Raw genomic sequence first — 16681 nt, 5'->3', positions numbered from 1 at the left:
GGTCCCTAATCAACGCACATTCTGGATTGAGTATCGAATATTTAAAAAGTATTTCAAATCAAATTCTCCATAATTATGTAGCCTATACCAGTTCTAGGGCTGAAACATTATGTAAGGATCTGATTTGATATCATCCTCTCCACCTTGGAAAGGTACTAATGCTCTTACCTATGTAGGTAGGTTGATAGATCATCTTCAATCTCACTTAATAGCTTCATTACACTTCTATAGCGTGCGAACTGTGGGTCCACGTGATTAATTGTTTTAAATGGTAAAATTACATATTTCTCCTACCCAACCGTCAATTATTACCAGTATCAGTCGTACCGGTACGTTTTCAAATCCAAAACCCTTCGAATATCAGAAATCCCGTTTCCATTCTCTTTCTCCTTGCCAGGAATTCCAAGAAAACAATTATATGAAATGGAAAAAAAGTCCCATTTTCGATTACCCTGCATATACACTGCATCCTGATACTCCGTACTATCTCTCCAATTCGGGGTTGGCTTCGATCTCTCTTTGCTTAGTTGCTAAAAGCAAATCCCGAACCTCCCCACGGCTCGGGATTTGCGAAGATCAAGCAATCACACGGAAGTCTCTATATCAGCGCCCTTTTGAACTTGCGATTTTATTACTCGAGCCGCAGAATGCCCCATTTCAATATTCGGTTGCAAAGACGCCCGGGAGGTGCAGTTTCAAATTAATGGTTCTGTAGATTATTGCTTTTCTTTTTTAAGTGTCACCATGGCCGATACATTACACGATTATAACGGGCTTGCCTCAACAGCGCCTCGGTCGGTTCGCAAGAAGTTTGCTAAACCGCCAGTTAAGGTAGCATGTCTTCCCTGGTGAGCAAATCCCGTGGGAAAAAAAAGAGGAACTTCTCCACTAATCGGTTACTCCAGCCGGGCTTCGAGAACAAGATGTGGCGGCCAGATGCCATGCGCGAATGTACGTTTTCTTTGTGCTTTGAGTGTTTAGGGTCCTTTGAGATCTTTTTTTGAAAAAGATTATGCATCTGGATCATTCATTGCATGGACTAACATTCATTATAGTGTGTTAGCAAAGACAGAGAATGTTCTTATTTACCCAGCAAACGAGGCGGGCCACGCAAAAAGAAGGAAAAGTCCTCGCTGTCGCCAGAACATGCATCGAGGCGAGATGATACCTTGTATAATACTATCCCTTCACCCCCGGAGTTTGAAGAAGGTACGTCGTCGCCCTGCCCGAAAAAAAGTCGATATACTAATCAAAGTTTAGCACCGGGGATGTTCAATCAAATTGATGAACTCTCTCTGCCTGGCGCAGGTTTGAGGCATCTAGATTTCCAATCCGATGTTCCCTCCATGTTCCAGAACTTCTTCACTGGCGATGGTAGTCAGTCGCACATGCAAGTGCCCTTGATGTCACCGCCCCCGAACAGTACTCAACCTTTCGTAAGAACCTATGGAAGCGAGCCCGAAATGTAAGTATCTCTCTCCATGGGTTCCGTACATTTCCTAACATTCCCAGATTGAATGCCTATTATGACTTCATTCATAACTATTTTCCCATTCTTCCGCCACGGGCATCACCACCGTGCCGAGATCGACCATTGAACTGCCCTGTTCCATGTTCCACTGCATCTGAACCGATGATGATGTATCGGCCACGTTCGCCTCTAAGTCTTGCACTGTCTGCAATCTTGGCTTTGGTTCCGCACCCAAGTGATCTTGAGCCGTCGTCTGCAGCGTCTGTACTCCAGCGTAGAACATACTCGCATGCTTTCGCCCAACTCGCCAATTCAACAATCGAAGCGGAGTGTGATCTTGATCTGTCTTCAACTGATCCCGGCCAAGCATTGTCTGCTGCACGACCTTTTGTTGGGCGGGAAAGATTCCACTCGCAGGCTCCTGTGGACAATGAGAGCCTCCTGGCTCTCCTAGTGCTTTCAGTTTATGAATACGCCCAACGTGGTAACTTACTCAAGATGCGATACCGTGCTGGTCAAGCTCTCGCAATTGCTTTGGACAAGTCACTTCATGCTGAAATGGGGAATGATGAATTTTCGGAAGCTCGACGGAGAGCCTGGTGGATGACGGTTTGTCTCCCTTCTCATTCATTGGTTCCTGGTCTAATTTTCTTTTAGTATTATTGTGTCATTCAAGGATCTATTGTTAGCACAACGGTGAGTGATATAGCTCCTCAAACATCCGTGATTGATTGGAGCTAACAAAGAAATAGATGCCTGCTATCGTCATTAATGACCCGCAGTTCACGACTCCATATCCATCGTTTTCATCAGATGCCGAGGTTTGTACTCAAAGACCTCTTCATTATCTTCCATCCGCTAACCGGTCTTAAGGGTTGGTCTATCTTGATACAAGCCCAACAAGTGCTTGTATCGGCAACCCAGTTTATTGGTGATCTGAACAAATGCCTTTCATCCCAATCAGGGATGTACTATATGTTCGAACGAATGCAGCAACTTGATTCCTGGACCCACTCCGTGATTGCCCAGGCGGAGCTACTCCCCCTTCTACCCCAAACATCAGATTTCGGCGATCACAACGAAACAATTACAGCCCAAAGCATACGTGCAATATCCCGAATCAAACTATCCAGGTTCGAGCTACTCGCCTTTCCATGCCTAAACCCAACTAACCATAACCCCAGCGCACAAATAAAAACGCACCGCTTCCGAGCCTTCTCCGACATCCCCATCTTCATAAAAAGACATTGCGACCTGACAGCAGCAAATCCAACCACCACCACAGCACCCGTCAACACAAAACCCACCGGCATCAACAACATCTCCTGCTCTTGCTCGAACCTCAACTCCTTCGAACGAGCATCATCAACAGAATACATGACCCCATCCGATTCCTCAACCTCATCAGACATTCACACCGACATCCACCCATACGCACCCCAGTACGCGTATCCATTCGCCTCCGGCTTCCCCTACAGCACGCAGCAATCCGCGAAAATCTGTCTTCAAGCCTCCCTCGTCATCTCCCGCATGTTCCACAGCCTGCCCGTCCCACAGCCTCTCACAGATCCAGGTCGTCCATTGCCACGGACCATGCCCTCATTCGCATGCTGTCTCATGCAAAGTAGCTACGCTATGTTCATGATCTATTACAAGGCAACCGTAGCGAAGCAGCTTGCACCCAACACCTCTGAGCACGAGCATGGCGAAGACTCGACCGATCACCTCATTGACGAACTACGACAGGGCTTACAGCGGATCATTGGGGCCGTGTCTAATTATTCGCTTGCTTTCGAGGCTTTGGATGGGATGAGAGGTTTGTTATGTTTTTTCCGATATATGATCCTTACGTTAACACTGTTTTAGATGAAATCGAGGGTGCATATAAAACGGCGTTCCCATCAGCATCTGTTTAAACGGGAGGTATTTTTTTTCTACATCGTTCTGAGCTTTTTTTCAACTTTCAAGCCTACACTATAATGATCCCCCTCCTCTCTTTTCACGACCGGATTCTCCACTTCTGATTTAGTGCTCGACGGAATGCGGCGTTTTTTTCAACATCTATGGGGTAATACAGATGATGTTATGATTCCATTCGTTGATAGGCAGATTTACGCATACGAAATACAAGTTCTATCACGAATCGGACAAGGACATGTATCCGGTGTTGCTATACATGGATGTCATTGTTTATATACGGGCAGCAAATATTGAAAAAAAACGTGTATTTCCATTAATAAACCGCTAATTTCAAATCCCCAAAGCAAGATCCTTTCTAATTCTTAAGCAAGCCTAGAGTTTGGACCGGATACCTTCCAGTCGGAACTTTACATCTTTCAGAACTTTGCTAGAAGGTTTCCAGTCGTCAAATTGTCTAAGCAATTCCATAGTCTCGTCGTGCAGCTCCTGACGCACATATTCTTCTTCCAGCAGACCGCGCATGGCGAAGGGAAGAATGTACGGGTTTGGCGTGGCGGAGCTGGTAGCACGCTTGACGCTGAGTGCGGAGTCTGGGACGGAAGAAGTCTCGAGTGTGAATTCTATGGCCATGCTGGAAGATGGTGTTAGTTTTGGTGCGGGTAGGGATTCATGGATGTTACATACGAATACACGGCTTCATCATCGTACAGCCGAGAATGTCCTTCTCCGGAGTATAGACTCCCTGCTAGTGGGGTGCTTAGTTCGCGGATGAGACCGTGGTCTGAGATACCAAGGTTGCGAAGCTTGAGGGCGAAGCCAACTAGATGAGAGAGGCTATAGTTTGATATTAGCGTTGTCGAACAAGATGGGGTGAGGGGGTTGCTTACAAGCTTGGGGCGTGAACTCGGCCGTCTACAAAGACAGCGCGGTAGACGTATGGATGGTTTATGGGTGAGAAGAGAGAGGACTGGGGCGAGTTAGCAATTTGATGAATGCTTGAATATCAAGTTAGATACTTACCTCCAGTGAAACGAGTTGGTCGTCAATACTTCCGATGTAAGAAATACGAACACCAAAATTGAGAGCACATTTAAGAGCTGCTTCGTACTCTTTCGAGACCTTGCTGAAAGGCAGTGCGAACTCGAATAGCTCTCCAGCCGACCCACTGATCCATCGAGAGCGATAATCCGGGAAAGGGCCGAGATTGACACCTGCCATAGCGCAGATGCCCACTCGCTTGGTATCAAGACAGCCGAATTGTACCAACTTCGCAACTAGCATGATAGTTACTGGCACGCCCTGACTGTGACATGCGAACATGACGAAATCAGCCTTGCGGATCTCCTCCATCCAATTCAGAAGCAACTTCCACAGGAGATCCACTCGCTCCGTGATGCGGCCTTCTCCTTCCAACGCAATCTTTTCAATATCGCACGAATATCCATGGCTCTCCGTATACTTCCGAATGGCATCTGCTGCCATATTAGAGAAACGGATGGATGTGCCCGTGGGCTGTCCAATAAGATTTCGAATGAATGGAGCAGGGAAATATCCATGAACACCAATGGCCAAAGCGCGTCTCACGTGCAGCGGATCTCTGACCCTGCTGACATGGCGAATCTCTGGCCCTTTCCCATAATGCAGGAGCCGACCGAGGCTCTGTAGGATAGAGGGCGATTGCTCAAATGGATAGGTTTCTTCGAACTTCGGCAGTACTTGGTTGGGAAGAATCTGCTGTAGTTGTTTTGAGGCGGTAATATCCGCTGGTCGAGGTTCGACAGGCGGCATAGACGTATTGGTGCCTTCTGCGGTGGGCCCAGGTCCGTTTTTGAGACGTTTGTCTTTTGGGGGCTTGACCTTGATACTACCTTTCTGGGTTATCTTGATATTTGAATCTGTGTCTGGTTCAAGTGCTTTATCTTTTGATGGCGGGTTAGGTCCCATTGATGCCTCGATTGCTTCGCCTTCCTGCGGTTTATCAGAGGTTCCATCTTTGTTTGGGTCTTTGGACCAGAATGACCAGCCAGATGATCTAGTAGTTCCGACCGGGTTCTGTGATCCACCAGCGGGTTCTTTTGACTCATCTGGGGGATCTTGCGGGGCCATGTTTGTGTCCAGAGCTTCGGCGGAATTCGTGGAAGGAGAGATCGTGGATTCTGTAGATGGTGCGTCTTCTTGCTTGTTCGGTGTATTTGTACCATACCACATCTGGAACCACGGTCGCTTCTGTGGTGTGGTGGCTTCAACAGTATCTTTTGTCTGTTCTGATTCCGGTTCCAGTTCTTCTTCCCGTGCTGTATAGTCTTTCACGGTAGGGTGAGCACCCTGCTCTGCCATTTGGTTTTCAGCCAACGGAGGCTCCTGGGTTTGTGTAGATTCTGGGACATTCGCAGCGCGTTCAGATGTAGCCAACGGTCCATAGATCCATGAGAGCCAACCACCAGAGTGTTCGGGGCCCTCTGCAGATCCCGCATGCGATATGCTGGGATCGGCGTTAGGGGTGGCCTCCTGCTCCTTGGCCTGTTCCTCTAGCGGCTTAATATCGTTCTCGCTGGGCGCTTCTTTATCGGATGTTGCTGGTTCTACGCCTCTGGGGTTTTCGGTATCGTCGGCAGTCGGAGTGGAAGCCGAACCATCCGATGCAATGTTGACTCGGGTGGTGGTAGCGTCAGCGGGCAGAGACCTGGTCGAGGCCCCCACTTTTCGCGTAAGTTGAATAGAAGGATGTCGATTCTTTGTTGAGGTATCAAGAAGGGAAGTCGATGAGTTCGCGACGCTCGATACTACAGTTTTAGCCGCTGAAATGCTCTCACGGGCAACCTCGGTAACTGGGGCTGCTTTAGACACTCTCGCAATGGAAGACCAAGATCCGGGGTACCAGCTCTATATGAACGATAGGTGATCAGTAAAAATGACAAAAGGACTGGCTATTTTGATCACAAAGAGCTTACGGCATTGTACCCCCGTGGCTGGGAGTCTGAACGGTCTCGGCCATCACCGCTCAGTCCAGCCGGTGAGTCCACGCCGGAGGGGCTGGTCTTCACTCTCTTGCGAGATCCCTTGGGCGTCATGGAGGTAGGGTGAAAACATCAGGTCTATAGTTAGATGGTCAAACCCAAGTGACAAAGCATCTACAAAGCGCCACAAATGACATGGGGGGTGCCTGGTTGATATCACGTCACATGTCTGGCACCGACATTTTGGCCTCAGGCAACAAACTGGAGAACATGTCCAAAGGCGGTGAGAGATAAGTATTGCAACTTTTTTTTTTCTCGGATCCTCTTCCATAGAAAAAGTATACATTCCGTTCTATTTCCCGGTCATTTTAAAAGGATTTTCTGGTCCATTGAGACCGGCTTTCTTTCAAAATGGCGATCCAGAAAAAGGTGTGTTCTATTTCATCTCAGCTCGCACCACTTCATGTACTAACTATCTACAGCATGGAAAAGGTCGTTTGGATAAGTGGTATCGACTTGCCAAAGAGAAGGGTTACAGAGCCCGTGCCGCTTTCAAGTTGATCCAATTGAATCAGAAGTATGGATTCTTGGAGAAAAGCAGAGTCTGTATCGATCTTTGCGCTGCGCCTGGTGTAAGTATCTTGAAATGGCACCTTCTATCCCAAAAGTCTTTGTCTAACAGCCGAGCAGTCATGGTGTCAAGTTGCCGCAGAGTACATGCCTGCACAGAGTCTTATCATTGGTGTCGATCTCTCCCCCATCAAACCAATTCCTCGAGCCATTACTTTCCAGAGCGATATCACAACGGACAAGTGTCGCGCAACGATTCGATCTCACATCAAGCACTGGAAAGCAGATGTTGTGCTTCACGATGGTGCCCCCAACGTTGGTGCTGCGTGGGTTCAGGATGCTTTCTCCCAGGCTGAACTAGTGTTGGAGTCCCTGAGACTGGCTACTGATTTCTTGGGCGAGGGTGGTACCTTCGTTACCAAGGTCTTCCGATCCAAGGATTACAACCCCCTGCTGTGGGTTTTCAAGCAGCTGTTCAACTCCGTCGAGGCAACCAAGCCTCCTTCGTCTCGAAATGTCTCTGCCGAAATTTTCGTCGTTTGCCGCGGATTTAAGGCCCCCAAGCGCATTGACCCGAAGTTCCTCGACCCGAAGCACGTCTTTGCTGAACTTACTGCTCCCACCCCCAACTACGAAGCGAAGGTTTTCAACCCCGAAAAGAAGAAGCGCAAGCGTGAAGGTTACGAAGAAGGAGATTACACCCAATTCAAGGAGCTCCCAGTGACGGAGTTCATCAACACTATCGATCCTATTGCTATCTTGGGTAGCTACAACAAACTTAGCTTCCAGCAGCCACCGGGTGGAGATCTTGCGTTGTCCACACTGGACCGTTTGGAAGAAACAACGGAGGAGATCCGAAATTGCTGTGAGGATTTGAAGGTCCTAGGCAAAAAGGAATTCCGCAACTTGCTCAGATGGCGTATCAAGTGTCGTGAGAAGTTCGGACTTGTCGTCAAAAAGAAGCCAACCACAGAAGGCGAGACAGAAGAAGTGGCTGAGGTGGCCCCTATGGACGAAGAACTGCAGATCCAGGAAGACTTGATCCGCATGCGAGAGCAGCAGACTACCAAGGGCAAGAAGGAAAGACGCAAGGAGAATGAGAAGAAGCGCAAGGATATCATTCGAATGCAAATGAACATGACCACCCCCATGGAAATCGGTATGGAGCAGCTCGGTATGGGAGGCGACGACACCACATTCACTCTGAGACGCGTCGACCGTGAGAATGCCAGAGATGCGGTTGTCAATGCTCGTGATCTTCCCGCCGAGAGCGAAAGTGAAAGCGAATCTGAGTCTGAAACCGAAGAGAGCGACGACGAAGAGGACCGCCTCGAAAGGGAGCTCGACCACATGTACAACCAGTACACCGGCCGCAGGGAAGATAAAGATTCGAAATTGCGTGCTAAGAAGACACGCAAGCAATACGAGGTTGACGAGTGGGAGGGCTTTTCTGACAGAGAGAAAGCCAGCAGTGATGAGGAAGAGGAGGAAGAGGATTCAGATGATGAAACTACCGCTGCCGATCAAACGCTTAAGGCTAAGAAACTTTCCAACAACGCCTCCATGTTCTTCGATCAAGATATCTTTGAAGGACTAGAAGGGGATGAGGAGGAAGAGGAAGAGGAACAGGCACAGGAGGTGGAGGAGGAAGAGGAAGAAAGCGACAACATCTTTGCGATGGATGAAGACGAGGAAGAGGAGAAGGCTCCTGCCACCAAAGAAAAGAACAAGAAGGACGCAAAGAAGAACGCTAAGAAGAACCACAATGACTGGGTCGATGAGTCTGATGAGAGCGAGGCAGAAAACACAGAAGCCAAAGATCCTCTAAAAGCGAATGGCGGACTGGGTAAGTTGCAATTGGTGCCCAATATAAATGAAGTCCTGACTAACACTTGTTTCTCCCCTACAGACATCGATATCATTACTGCAGAGGCCATGGCCCTTGCGCAGTCAATGGCGACTGGAGAAAAGAGGTCAACTGACATTGTTGATGATGGCTTCAACCGATTTGCCTTCCGCGACGTGGACGGTCTTCCCGAATGGTTCCTCGACGATGAGGGCAAGCACAGCAAGCCTGTCCGGCCCATCACCAAGGCTGCCGCGGCTGCTATTAGAGAAAAGATGCGTGCCATCAATGCACGCCCGATCAAGAAGGTGATGGAAGCCCAGGGTCGCAAGAAGTACAAGGCGGCTCAAAGACTTGAGAAACTACGCAAGAAGTCAGCGCTTCTAGCAGAGGACGATGCTCTCAGTGAGCGGGACAAGGCCGGCGCCATCGCAAGACTAATGAGCAGGGCAACCAAGAAGAAGCCCAAGCAGGAAGTCAAACTTGTGGTTGCCAAGGGTCCCAATCGTGGTATCTCTGGCCGTCCTAAGGGTGTCAAGGGCAAGTACAAGATTGTCGATGCTCGTATGAAGAAGGATGTTCGTGCAGAGAAGAGACTGGCGAAGAAGAAGTCAGGGAAAAAATAGAGGGAGTGTTCATAGTTTGAATCAGACAATTTACATAGCAAAAATAATTATGATACCCCAGGGTTCATTCTTCCACAAATACGATCCCAAAATATATTTCAAACTTTCCAACTTTCACAATTGTTAAAATATAAAAGCATGTACGGAGTACATGTCCACAGACATCCATGTATTCATGACGCTGTGCAAAAGCGCCAAGAAATGCCAAGGAACGCGGATCGCGTGGTTTCCCCGAGTGGCGCCTTAATCGATAAGCCGCTTCTCTTTTCTTTTCTTTCTCCCACTTCATCCATCTTACTCGCATTATACTTCATATATTCTTTGATTCGTTTTTATTGCATAATTTGCATACATTATTGCCTCTCTGCATTAGTTGTTTATATCTATCCCTATCCATATGGGCTTTTTCGACCACCTTCAGAAAGGAGGGGCCGGAGCCTTCTCTCTACAGCCAAAGAAGGCGCAAATTCGCAAGGTCGTGCAGACTCGGCCTGCAGCTCCTACACGCTCTGTTACACAACCCTCAGATACTCGGTCACCTCGAGTCCAGCCCTCGACAGAGCGGAACCGGAAAGCGCAGGCATCAAAATCTCGATCGGTCTCTAGTGACCTGGACGCACGCTCAGCAAAACGACTGAGCACTCCCTCGCGCATTCGCAAAAGGCCGACACCCGAACAACGACTTTCGAGCGACGATGACGCAAGCGATAGCGAGGCCCCATTTGAAGTGCACAAGCGTGCGAGGACCAGCGCCAGCGCTGAACCTGACCCGGAGCGGCGGCTTCGCTCGGTGAAGGCGTTTTCCGAAGAAGGATCTCGTCCGTTTAAAATGATACATGCCGCGGATATAACGTCGGGTCGGAAGGCCGGGAAGTTCAAGCCCGCCTTTGGCGCCGAGGGCAAGCCCAAAGAGATTCTCCTGCAATACCCCAGTGCTTCGCAGCAGGAGAGGTATGTTATTTGATTGTACGATTGATTTTTGGGTACTGGTATGCTAATCTGTTCATTGGTCAGATATGACTCTGTGGTCCCCCGAGAAAATGACGAATTCCGACCTATCGACGACATTGTTCAGGTCATCGAAACAGTCGCCGATAATTATATCCCCAGTGAGGAGGCGGATCAGTTTAACGACGAGACGACTGGGATCAAGCGTCGATTGCGCCGGGCTCTGGCTGTAACATCCGAGACTCAATTTCGGGAAGCTGTCGATGATTACAATAAGGCTATTCAGCGGTTAAGGACCAACGGCAGCCTTGCGAAGCATTTGGATGCGAAACAAGGCATGAATTTACCTTGGGTGGAAAGAATTCTCACTCAAATTTACGCGCGCACGGTATCCCCTCAAGTGGAGTCCCTCCGGCAATACGAGAATGGCACGGACAACGTCTACGGAGAGCTTCTCCCTCGCTTTATCAGTACAATCTTCAAAGAAACCAAGCTCAAATCGGGCCAGGTCTTTGTCGATCTTGGCTCGGGTGTAGGTAATGTCGTTCTTCAAGCAGCACTTGAGGTTGGCTGTGAGAGTTGGGGTTGTGAGATGATGTCAAACGCCTGTGATTTGGCAGATTTGCAGCAATCCGAGTTTAAGGCCCGATGCCGGCAGTGGGGAATTGCGCCGGGTAAAACTCATCTTGTTCGAGGAGACTTTCTTGAGCAGGAGAGTATCACCAGCGTCTTGAAGCGGGCTGATGTGGTGCTCATCAACAACCAGGCTTTCACCCCCCAACTGAACAATGAGCTGATCAACCACTTTTTGGATATGAAAGAAGGCTGCAAAATTGTTTCACTCAAGTCCTTTGTTCCTGCTGGTCACAAAATCCAGTCTCGCAACCTGAACTCCCCGATCAATCTTCTCAAGGTCGAGCAGAAGAATTACTGGTCAAACAACGTGAGCTGGACTGACGTTGGCGGCACATATTTCATTGCCACTAAAGACAGCTCTCGGCTGAAAGCATTCATTGAGAATACGCCATAGTCTTCAATGACTGCTTGGCTTGGTATCTTTGCATGGCACATACATTTTTTGTTTTTGACACTTTTGTACATTACCTTGTCCGTTTTTGGATATACGTTGACTTTTTGTATGATACCATTTTCCGACAATTTGACCTGTACAAAACGGATAATCTCTTCCAGTTCAAGCCAAACTCGGTTCAGCCTATTCCTCAATAATCGGAACTACGGTGTATACGGAGTACACATTAGGGCGTGTTAGCAATTGGCATGCGTAGGAGATTATTGGAATCCCTAGTGACAGTATTGCCAATGCGACATGTCGTATACAACGATAGGACCGCATGACCATGTATCTAGAGCTTTCATATTCTATCTAAGTGACCAACTATCACGATCTAAGATCTAAATGTCACAAAAGCTATGCTCCGGTCTCTTCTAGCAATCTTGCCCTGTCACCTGCTCGGTGCATTGGGACTAGTCAGGAATATTTCGACGCGTCGTTCATGGCCTCGGCTTCTTGGCCCATTCTAGCCATCCAACGATCAACCAGGTCTTGGTTCTCATTTTTAAGTCGAGTTGATCGTTCTTCGGCCATATTAAGCTGAAGGTTTAGTGTCGCCAGTTCATCTTGGAAATCCTGGAGAAATGCACATATCTTATGTTAGCCACTTTCCCTCGCCCACGTCTGTGTGACTGGAAAGCCTATGCAAATATAGAAACAGCCTACCTCTAGCAGCTTGGCCTTCCCTTTCAGTTCCGCATCTCGGTCTGTCAATCGTAGCTTTAGATGCGCCCTCTCGCTTTCCAGGGCGTTGATTCGTCGACCTTCATGCGTACTCTTCTTGCGAAGTGCTTCCACTTCTATATTCACTCGGTTCAAGCGATCTTGTAACTCTGAGCGGGATCGCTGAGCTTCAGACAAGTCTGCACGGGTGGTATTGAGAAGATCGGTCGGGGTGGGACCTAACTCAGTCGCTCGTTGCTTTTTGGATGGTGGAACTATGGGAGATGGAACAGTGGGGTGGGCTTCACTCTGCGCTGCTGCGGGGCTGGCACATTTTGCTGCTGTTTCTAGCTTGCTGGTGCGATCTGCAAGCTGGGCATCTAGATTTGGTAAATGATGTCAGTTGCAATCGCTCAACAAAGAGCCTCGTTATTAGACTGACAGGCATCGTAAAGGGTAGCGTTTGCTTTCTCTCTTTGATCTCGAACTGTCAGGGCAGCCAAGTACTCATCCCTCCAGTGGGCCATAAGCCTTCCCAAGTAAATGGGGATGTACCCGAATGTGATGAAGTGGAGTTGATTGCCGCCCCGGGAGCGAGATGCGGTGCTATCGTTATCATTGTCCACCGCCCGCTCCACCGCCCAGCATCATGCATCATCGAACCCGCCTGCAACCTGACCCCAACTCCCCAACCAACTCGCCCTTATCTATTTTATAAAGGCTTAGTAAAGGCTGATAATAGGTCTTTGCTTAACAGTGAACTCTCTGTTTATCCCTCACGCATTTACACTCGGTCATTTGACCTGTTCCCAAACATGGCGTCAAGAAAGAAGGTTCTCCTCAAGGTACAATCTCCGCACTTGCTCCGTGTTACGAGCATCGAATTCTTCAAAAGTGAACCTTTTGCTGACTGGCGCCTTTTGGAAATTTAGGTTATCATCCTTGGAGACAGCGGTGTAGGAAAAACAAGTCTGATGAACCAATATGTCCGTTCAACCTCGCCCCCGACTAGCTCTCTGCGGCCGTACCGCGGTCGGTCACATATCCGTCCAATTGCTAACGTGCAATTTTCCGAGATGAATAGGTCAATAAGAAGTTCAGTGGAAGCTACAAAGCCACTATCGGAGCTGATTTCCTCACAAAGGAAGTTCTCGTCGACGACCGACTGGTAACAATGCAGGTAAGGCGTTGGAGGCCCTAGCACAACTGTATGAGGGGTAAAAACTGACTCGGTATCAGATCTGGGATACTGCAGGCCAAGAACGTTTCCAGTCATTGGGAGTTGCCTTCTACCGTGGAGCCGACTGCTGTGTCTTGGTCTACGATGTGAACAACTCCAAGAGTTTCGAAGCTCTCGACAGCTGGCGGGATGAGTTCTTGATCCAGGCAAGCCCGAGAGACCCAGAGAGTTTCCCATTTGTAAGTGGTGTTCCCGTATCCCTTTTCATTATCTTGCGCGCTGCAGCAGCAGGCAATAATTATATGTTGGTCCGTGCTGATGGTCATGTGTAGGTTGTGATCGGCAACAAGGTCGATGTAGAGGAGAACAAGCGTATGATCTCCTCAAAACGGGCCATGACTTTCTGCCAGTCGAAGGGTAACATCCCCTACTTCGAGACTAGCGCCAAGGAAGCCATCAACGTCGAGCAAGCGTTCGAGGGTGAGTCTTTGCTCGAAAAAGCTATTCTCTTTCAAGTTTGCTAATGACTATTTAGTTATCGCGCGGAGTGCACTTGCCCAGGAAGAGGCCGAAGAATTCAGCGGCGAATTCAGCGACCCAATCAACATCCATCTGGACAATGACCGTGATGGCTGTGCCTGTTGATATACCCTTCCTATTCACATGTGTTCCAGCGACCTATTTCCTTTTGTTTTTCCTTTTTCCTACTACTATCTAGTTAGTCTTCGGTCCTGAGTCTGTAGAGGAGACCACGGGGTTTTGCTCTGGATAACCTTGCCCTTCCCCCGGTGTCTTGTAGATGTCTTGGTTTCTATTGTGGGATTTTGCTGAGAGAGAAATATCTTACTCAGTTCAGTTTATGCAGGCAGTGTCTTTTTTGGACTTCATGCAATACCATCATCTTCATCTTTCCGTAATAGGCAGTTGGTTGCGCATTTAGTACTTTCAGATGACCCAGTATCATCACTGCTGATTACTCCTAATGGCAACCCTAGCTTCTTTTCGACCAAATATAAGATCTTATTGTCCAAAATATCTATTTACATTACACTATATCATATTATGCCTCGACTCATGTTGTAAACAGGCGGCTTTTTTCATATGAATCACTATACCTACATGTATGTATCCTACATATAGGTCCATAATAAATCCAGTACTTCCAACCGTAGCCGGAGTTAAATCTAATCACCAGGGAAAATTCCATTCGCTATATATGTGTTAAGTGTTAAGCCCCCAATATCGGCGACTACATTTCTCCCCACCCGGGACCCTTATCTTGCGAATGCTTGGCATCTAACCCCGTGTTCTCTTCAGACACTCTTTAGGCAGGAAGTCTCGTGGCACTCATTTGCCCCGCATATATAATTGCTTGCGCTTTACGCGACAGCCCGATATCCCGTCCAACTCGGAATCTTCGGCTGCAAACGTAGCGATTGCGACATCGGCGACACGAGCTTCCTGATAACACCTCAACAAGTCACGGAAATTTACCCCTTCTCAACATCTCACAAACTACAATTACGATGGTCTCGGCCACAACTGAGGGATCCTCTGGGATGCCACTGGGGATATCACGGCGAACATTAGGAATCATCCTGCTCCTAGTGGTGGTTTTGCTATGGACGACCTCGAACTTCCTTAGTAGTGTATGCGCGCCCTCTTTTTGATAATCATATTGCAGAAGGCCTGTACCATTGTGAACATTTGGCTAATCACACATCGACTATCCAGACCATTTTCGCCGATAGAACCTACCCAAGACCTTTCTTCGTGACTTATACCAACACATCCATGTTTATGATGCCACTCCTTATAATTGTCGCTCGTCGAACATGGGCTCTTTGGCGTCTCGGAAAGCTCTCTCAGATTACTTCGCTGAAGAGCTTTTTGAATCATTTGGATTCGCATGATCCAAAGACCGAGGAGGAGAGCATGTTGCGCGCCGGTTCTGATGACGAGGGCGAGCGATTCTCGCGGGAGACACAGGATCCTCCAAGTGGAAAGCTAGGGCTCAAAGCAACAGCTAGACTCAGTATTCAGTTTTGTCTTCTCTGGGTAAGTGCACAACCTTGAAGTTTGGATATATGACCAGCTGGCTAACCTATCATAGTTTGCTGTATGTGGTACACCTCATGATGTGATTTCTTATGCGTTGGAGGTGAACTAATCCAAGTTTCTTTAGGCGAATTACTTCGCCATGGGGTGTCTTCAATTCACATCAGTTGCAAGCACAACCATCCTGACTTCCACCAGTGGTAAGAATCCCCTATTTTACATGTGTTCAAAATCCTGTTCTCACTCTTACTCATCTAGGTGTATGGACCATGGTCTTCGGCGCCCTATTCCGTGTTGAGAGATTCACTTTGCGCAAATTCATGGGTGTCATCGCTTCTCTGATTGGCATTATCTTGATTTCGCGCGTCGATCTCTCCGGCCCAGACACAGGTGATGCTGGAGATGGCAGCGAAGGCACATTCCCACACAAATCCCCAGGCGAGATTGCTCTTGGCGATGCCATGGCGGCCTTCAGTTCTGTTCTGTACGGTCTCTACACCGTCGTGATGAAGAAACAAGTTGGCGACGAGACCCGGGTAAACATGCCACTGTTCTTCGGACTAGTTGGATTCTTCAACATTATCCTTCTGTGGCCTGGTTTCTTCATCCTGCACTGGACAGGAATGGAGACTTTCTCCTTGCCCGAAACGTCCCGTGTGTGGTTCATCATTTTGGTATGCCTCCCGGCCCTATTGTTCACCTTTGATTCTTTGGCTAACCTCACGGCTATCAGTCTAACGCGCTTGCATCATTTGTCTCTGACATTGCTTGGGCTTACTCTATGCTTCTTACCACACCGCTTATCGTGACAGTTGGACTCAGTATGACCATCCCGCTCTCCCTGATTGGACAGATGGTCCTACAGTCACAATACTCCAGTCCTTTGTACTGGGTTGGAGCAACTATCGTGGTCTCGTCATTTTTGGTTGTGCAGCACGAGAGCAAGCCCCAGGATGATCTTGCTACTACTGCTGGAGCAGGCAGGTCCTTCTCGGGTGAGTATAACAGCATTCCCGTTGAAGAAGAGGAAATGCGCTAGGGTGAACCTAAGAAGGTTCTTGTATTTATCGCTACATATTGTAGCTTGTTCACATAACAACTTTGCATCTTCTCCAGCTACCCTTCGCTACCTAGCCAAAGGACTGGTAGACCCAATATAGATTATAGAGTTATTCAACAATATTCTGATTAAGTCTACTTTCCCCCCTTGATTTCGCGCTTGACTGTCTATTTAACCTAACTAGTTGTTTCTCTATTATGATACTTAATTATGGACGAAAATACTACTGAAAGGGGGTATTTTGTGGTGAGGGCTGGGGAATATATATCTACAGATGTGGTTCACACCATGTAGTCTGATGGACGTCACA

General features: G+C 48.2%; 7 protein-coding genes across 7 annotated transcripts; 5 read left to right on the top strand and 2 right to left on the bottom strand.

Annotated features, from left to right (window-relative positions):
- Positions 1 to 744: 744 nt before the first annotated feature.
- On the top strand, positions 745 to 3387 carry PGRI_012770 (uncharacterized protein; the record flags this gene model as incomplete). The annotated part of the gene is made up of 10 exons (XM_040788990.1): positions 745 to 848; positions 906 to 951; positions 1056 to 1209; positions 1261 to 1465; positions 1513 to 2080; positions 2129 to 2167; positions 2224 to 2292; positions 2345 to 2604; positions 2656 to 3287; positions 3338 to 3387. 10 exons carry the CDS (start codon positions 745 to 747, stop codon positions 3385 to 3387), a joined length of 2127 nt encoding a protein of 708 aa, XP_040645943.1.
- Positions 3388 to 3763: 376 nt separating this feature from the next.
- On the bottom strand, positions 3764 to 6462 carry PGRI_012760 (uncharacterized protein; the record flags this gene model as incomplete). Its single annotated transcript, XM_040788989.1, has 5 exons — positions 3764 to 4022; positions 4076 to 4225; positions 4279 to 4358; positions 4412 to 6274; positions 6343 to 6462. The coding sequence occupies 5 exons, from the start codon at positions 6460 to 6462 to the stop codon at positions 3764 to 3766; spliced, it is 2472 nt and encodes an 823-aa protein (XP_040645942.1).
- Positions 6463 to 6759: 297 nt separating this feature from the next.
- On the top strand, positions 6760 to 9390 carry spb1 (rRNA methyltransferase spb1; the record flags this gene model as incomplete). The annotated part of the gene is made up of 4 exons (XM_040788988.1): positions 6760 to 6777; positions 6831 to 6980; positions 7039 to 8764; positions 8828 to 9390. 4 exons carry the CDS (start codon positions 6760 to 6762, stop codon positions 9388 to 9390), a joined length of 2457 nt encoding a protein of 818 aa, XP_040645941.1.
- Positions 9391 to 9787: 397 nt separating this feature from the next.
- Positions 9788 to 11368, top strand: dot1 (histone methyltransferase DOT1; the record flags this gene model as incomplete). The annotated part of the gene is made up of 2 exons (XM_040788987.1): positions 9788 to 10341; positions 10405 to 11368. 2 exons carry the CDS (start codon positions 9788 to 9790, stop codon positions 11366 to 11368), a joined length of 1518 nt encoding a protein of 505 aa, XP_040645940.1.
- Positions 11369 to 11827: 459 nt separating this feature from the next.
- Positions 11828 to 12600, bottom strand: PGRI_012730 (ATG16 family protein; the record flags this gene model as incomplete). The annotated part of the gene is made up of 3 exons (XM_040788986.1): positions 11828 to 11986; positions 12077 to 12453; positions 12516 to 12600. 3 exons carry the CDS (start codon positions 12598 to 12600, stop codon positions 11828 to 11830), a joined length of 621 nt encoding a protein of 206 aa, XP_040645939.1.
- Positions 12601 to 12888: 288 nt separating this feature from the next.
- Positions 12889 to 13898, top strand: rab7 (Rab family GTPase YPT7; the record flags this gene model as incomplete). The annotated part of the gene is made up of 5 exons (XM_040788985.1): positions 12889 to 12918; positions 13158 to 13253; positions 13313 to 13492; positions 13586 to 13733; positions 13789 to 13898. 5 exons carry the CDS (start codon positions 12889 to 12891, stop codon positions 13896 to 13898), a joined length of 564 nt encoding a protein of 187 aa, XP_040645938.1.
- A 1149-nt stretch (positions 13899 to 15047) lies between these two features.
- PGRI_012710 (DMT family transporter) lies at positions 15048 to 16350 on the top strand (the record flags this gene model as incomplete). The annotated part of the gene is made up of 5 exons (XM_040788984.1): positions 15048 to 15311; positions 15367 to 15372; positions 15439 to 15511; positions 15570 to 15985; positions 16045 to 16350. 5 exons carry the CDS (start codon positions 15048 to 15050, stop codon positions 16348 to 16350), a joined length of 1065 nt encoding a protein of 354 aa, XP_040645937.1.
- Between the last annotated feature and the right edge of the window lie 331 nt (positions 16351 to 16681).

The sequence above is a fragment of the Penicillium griseofulvum genome (assembly GCF_001561935.1).
Source record: "Penicillium griseofulvum strain PG3 chromosome Unknown contig_80, whole genome shotgun sequence".
Lineage (NCBI taxonomy): Eukaryota > Fungi > Ascomycota > Eurotiomycetes > Eurotiales > Aspergillaceae > Penicillium > Penicillium griseofulvum.
This window is presented reverse-complemented; position numbering and strand designations above follow the sequence as displayed.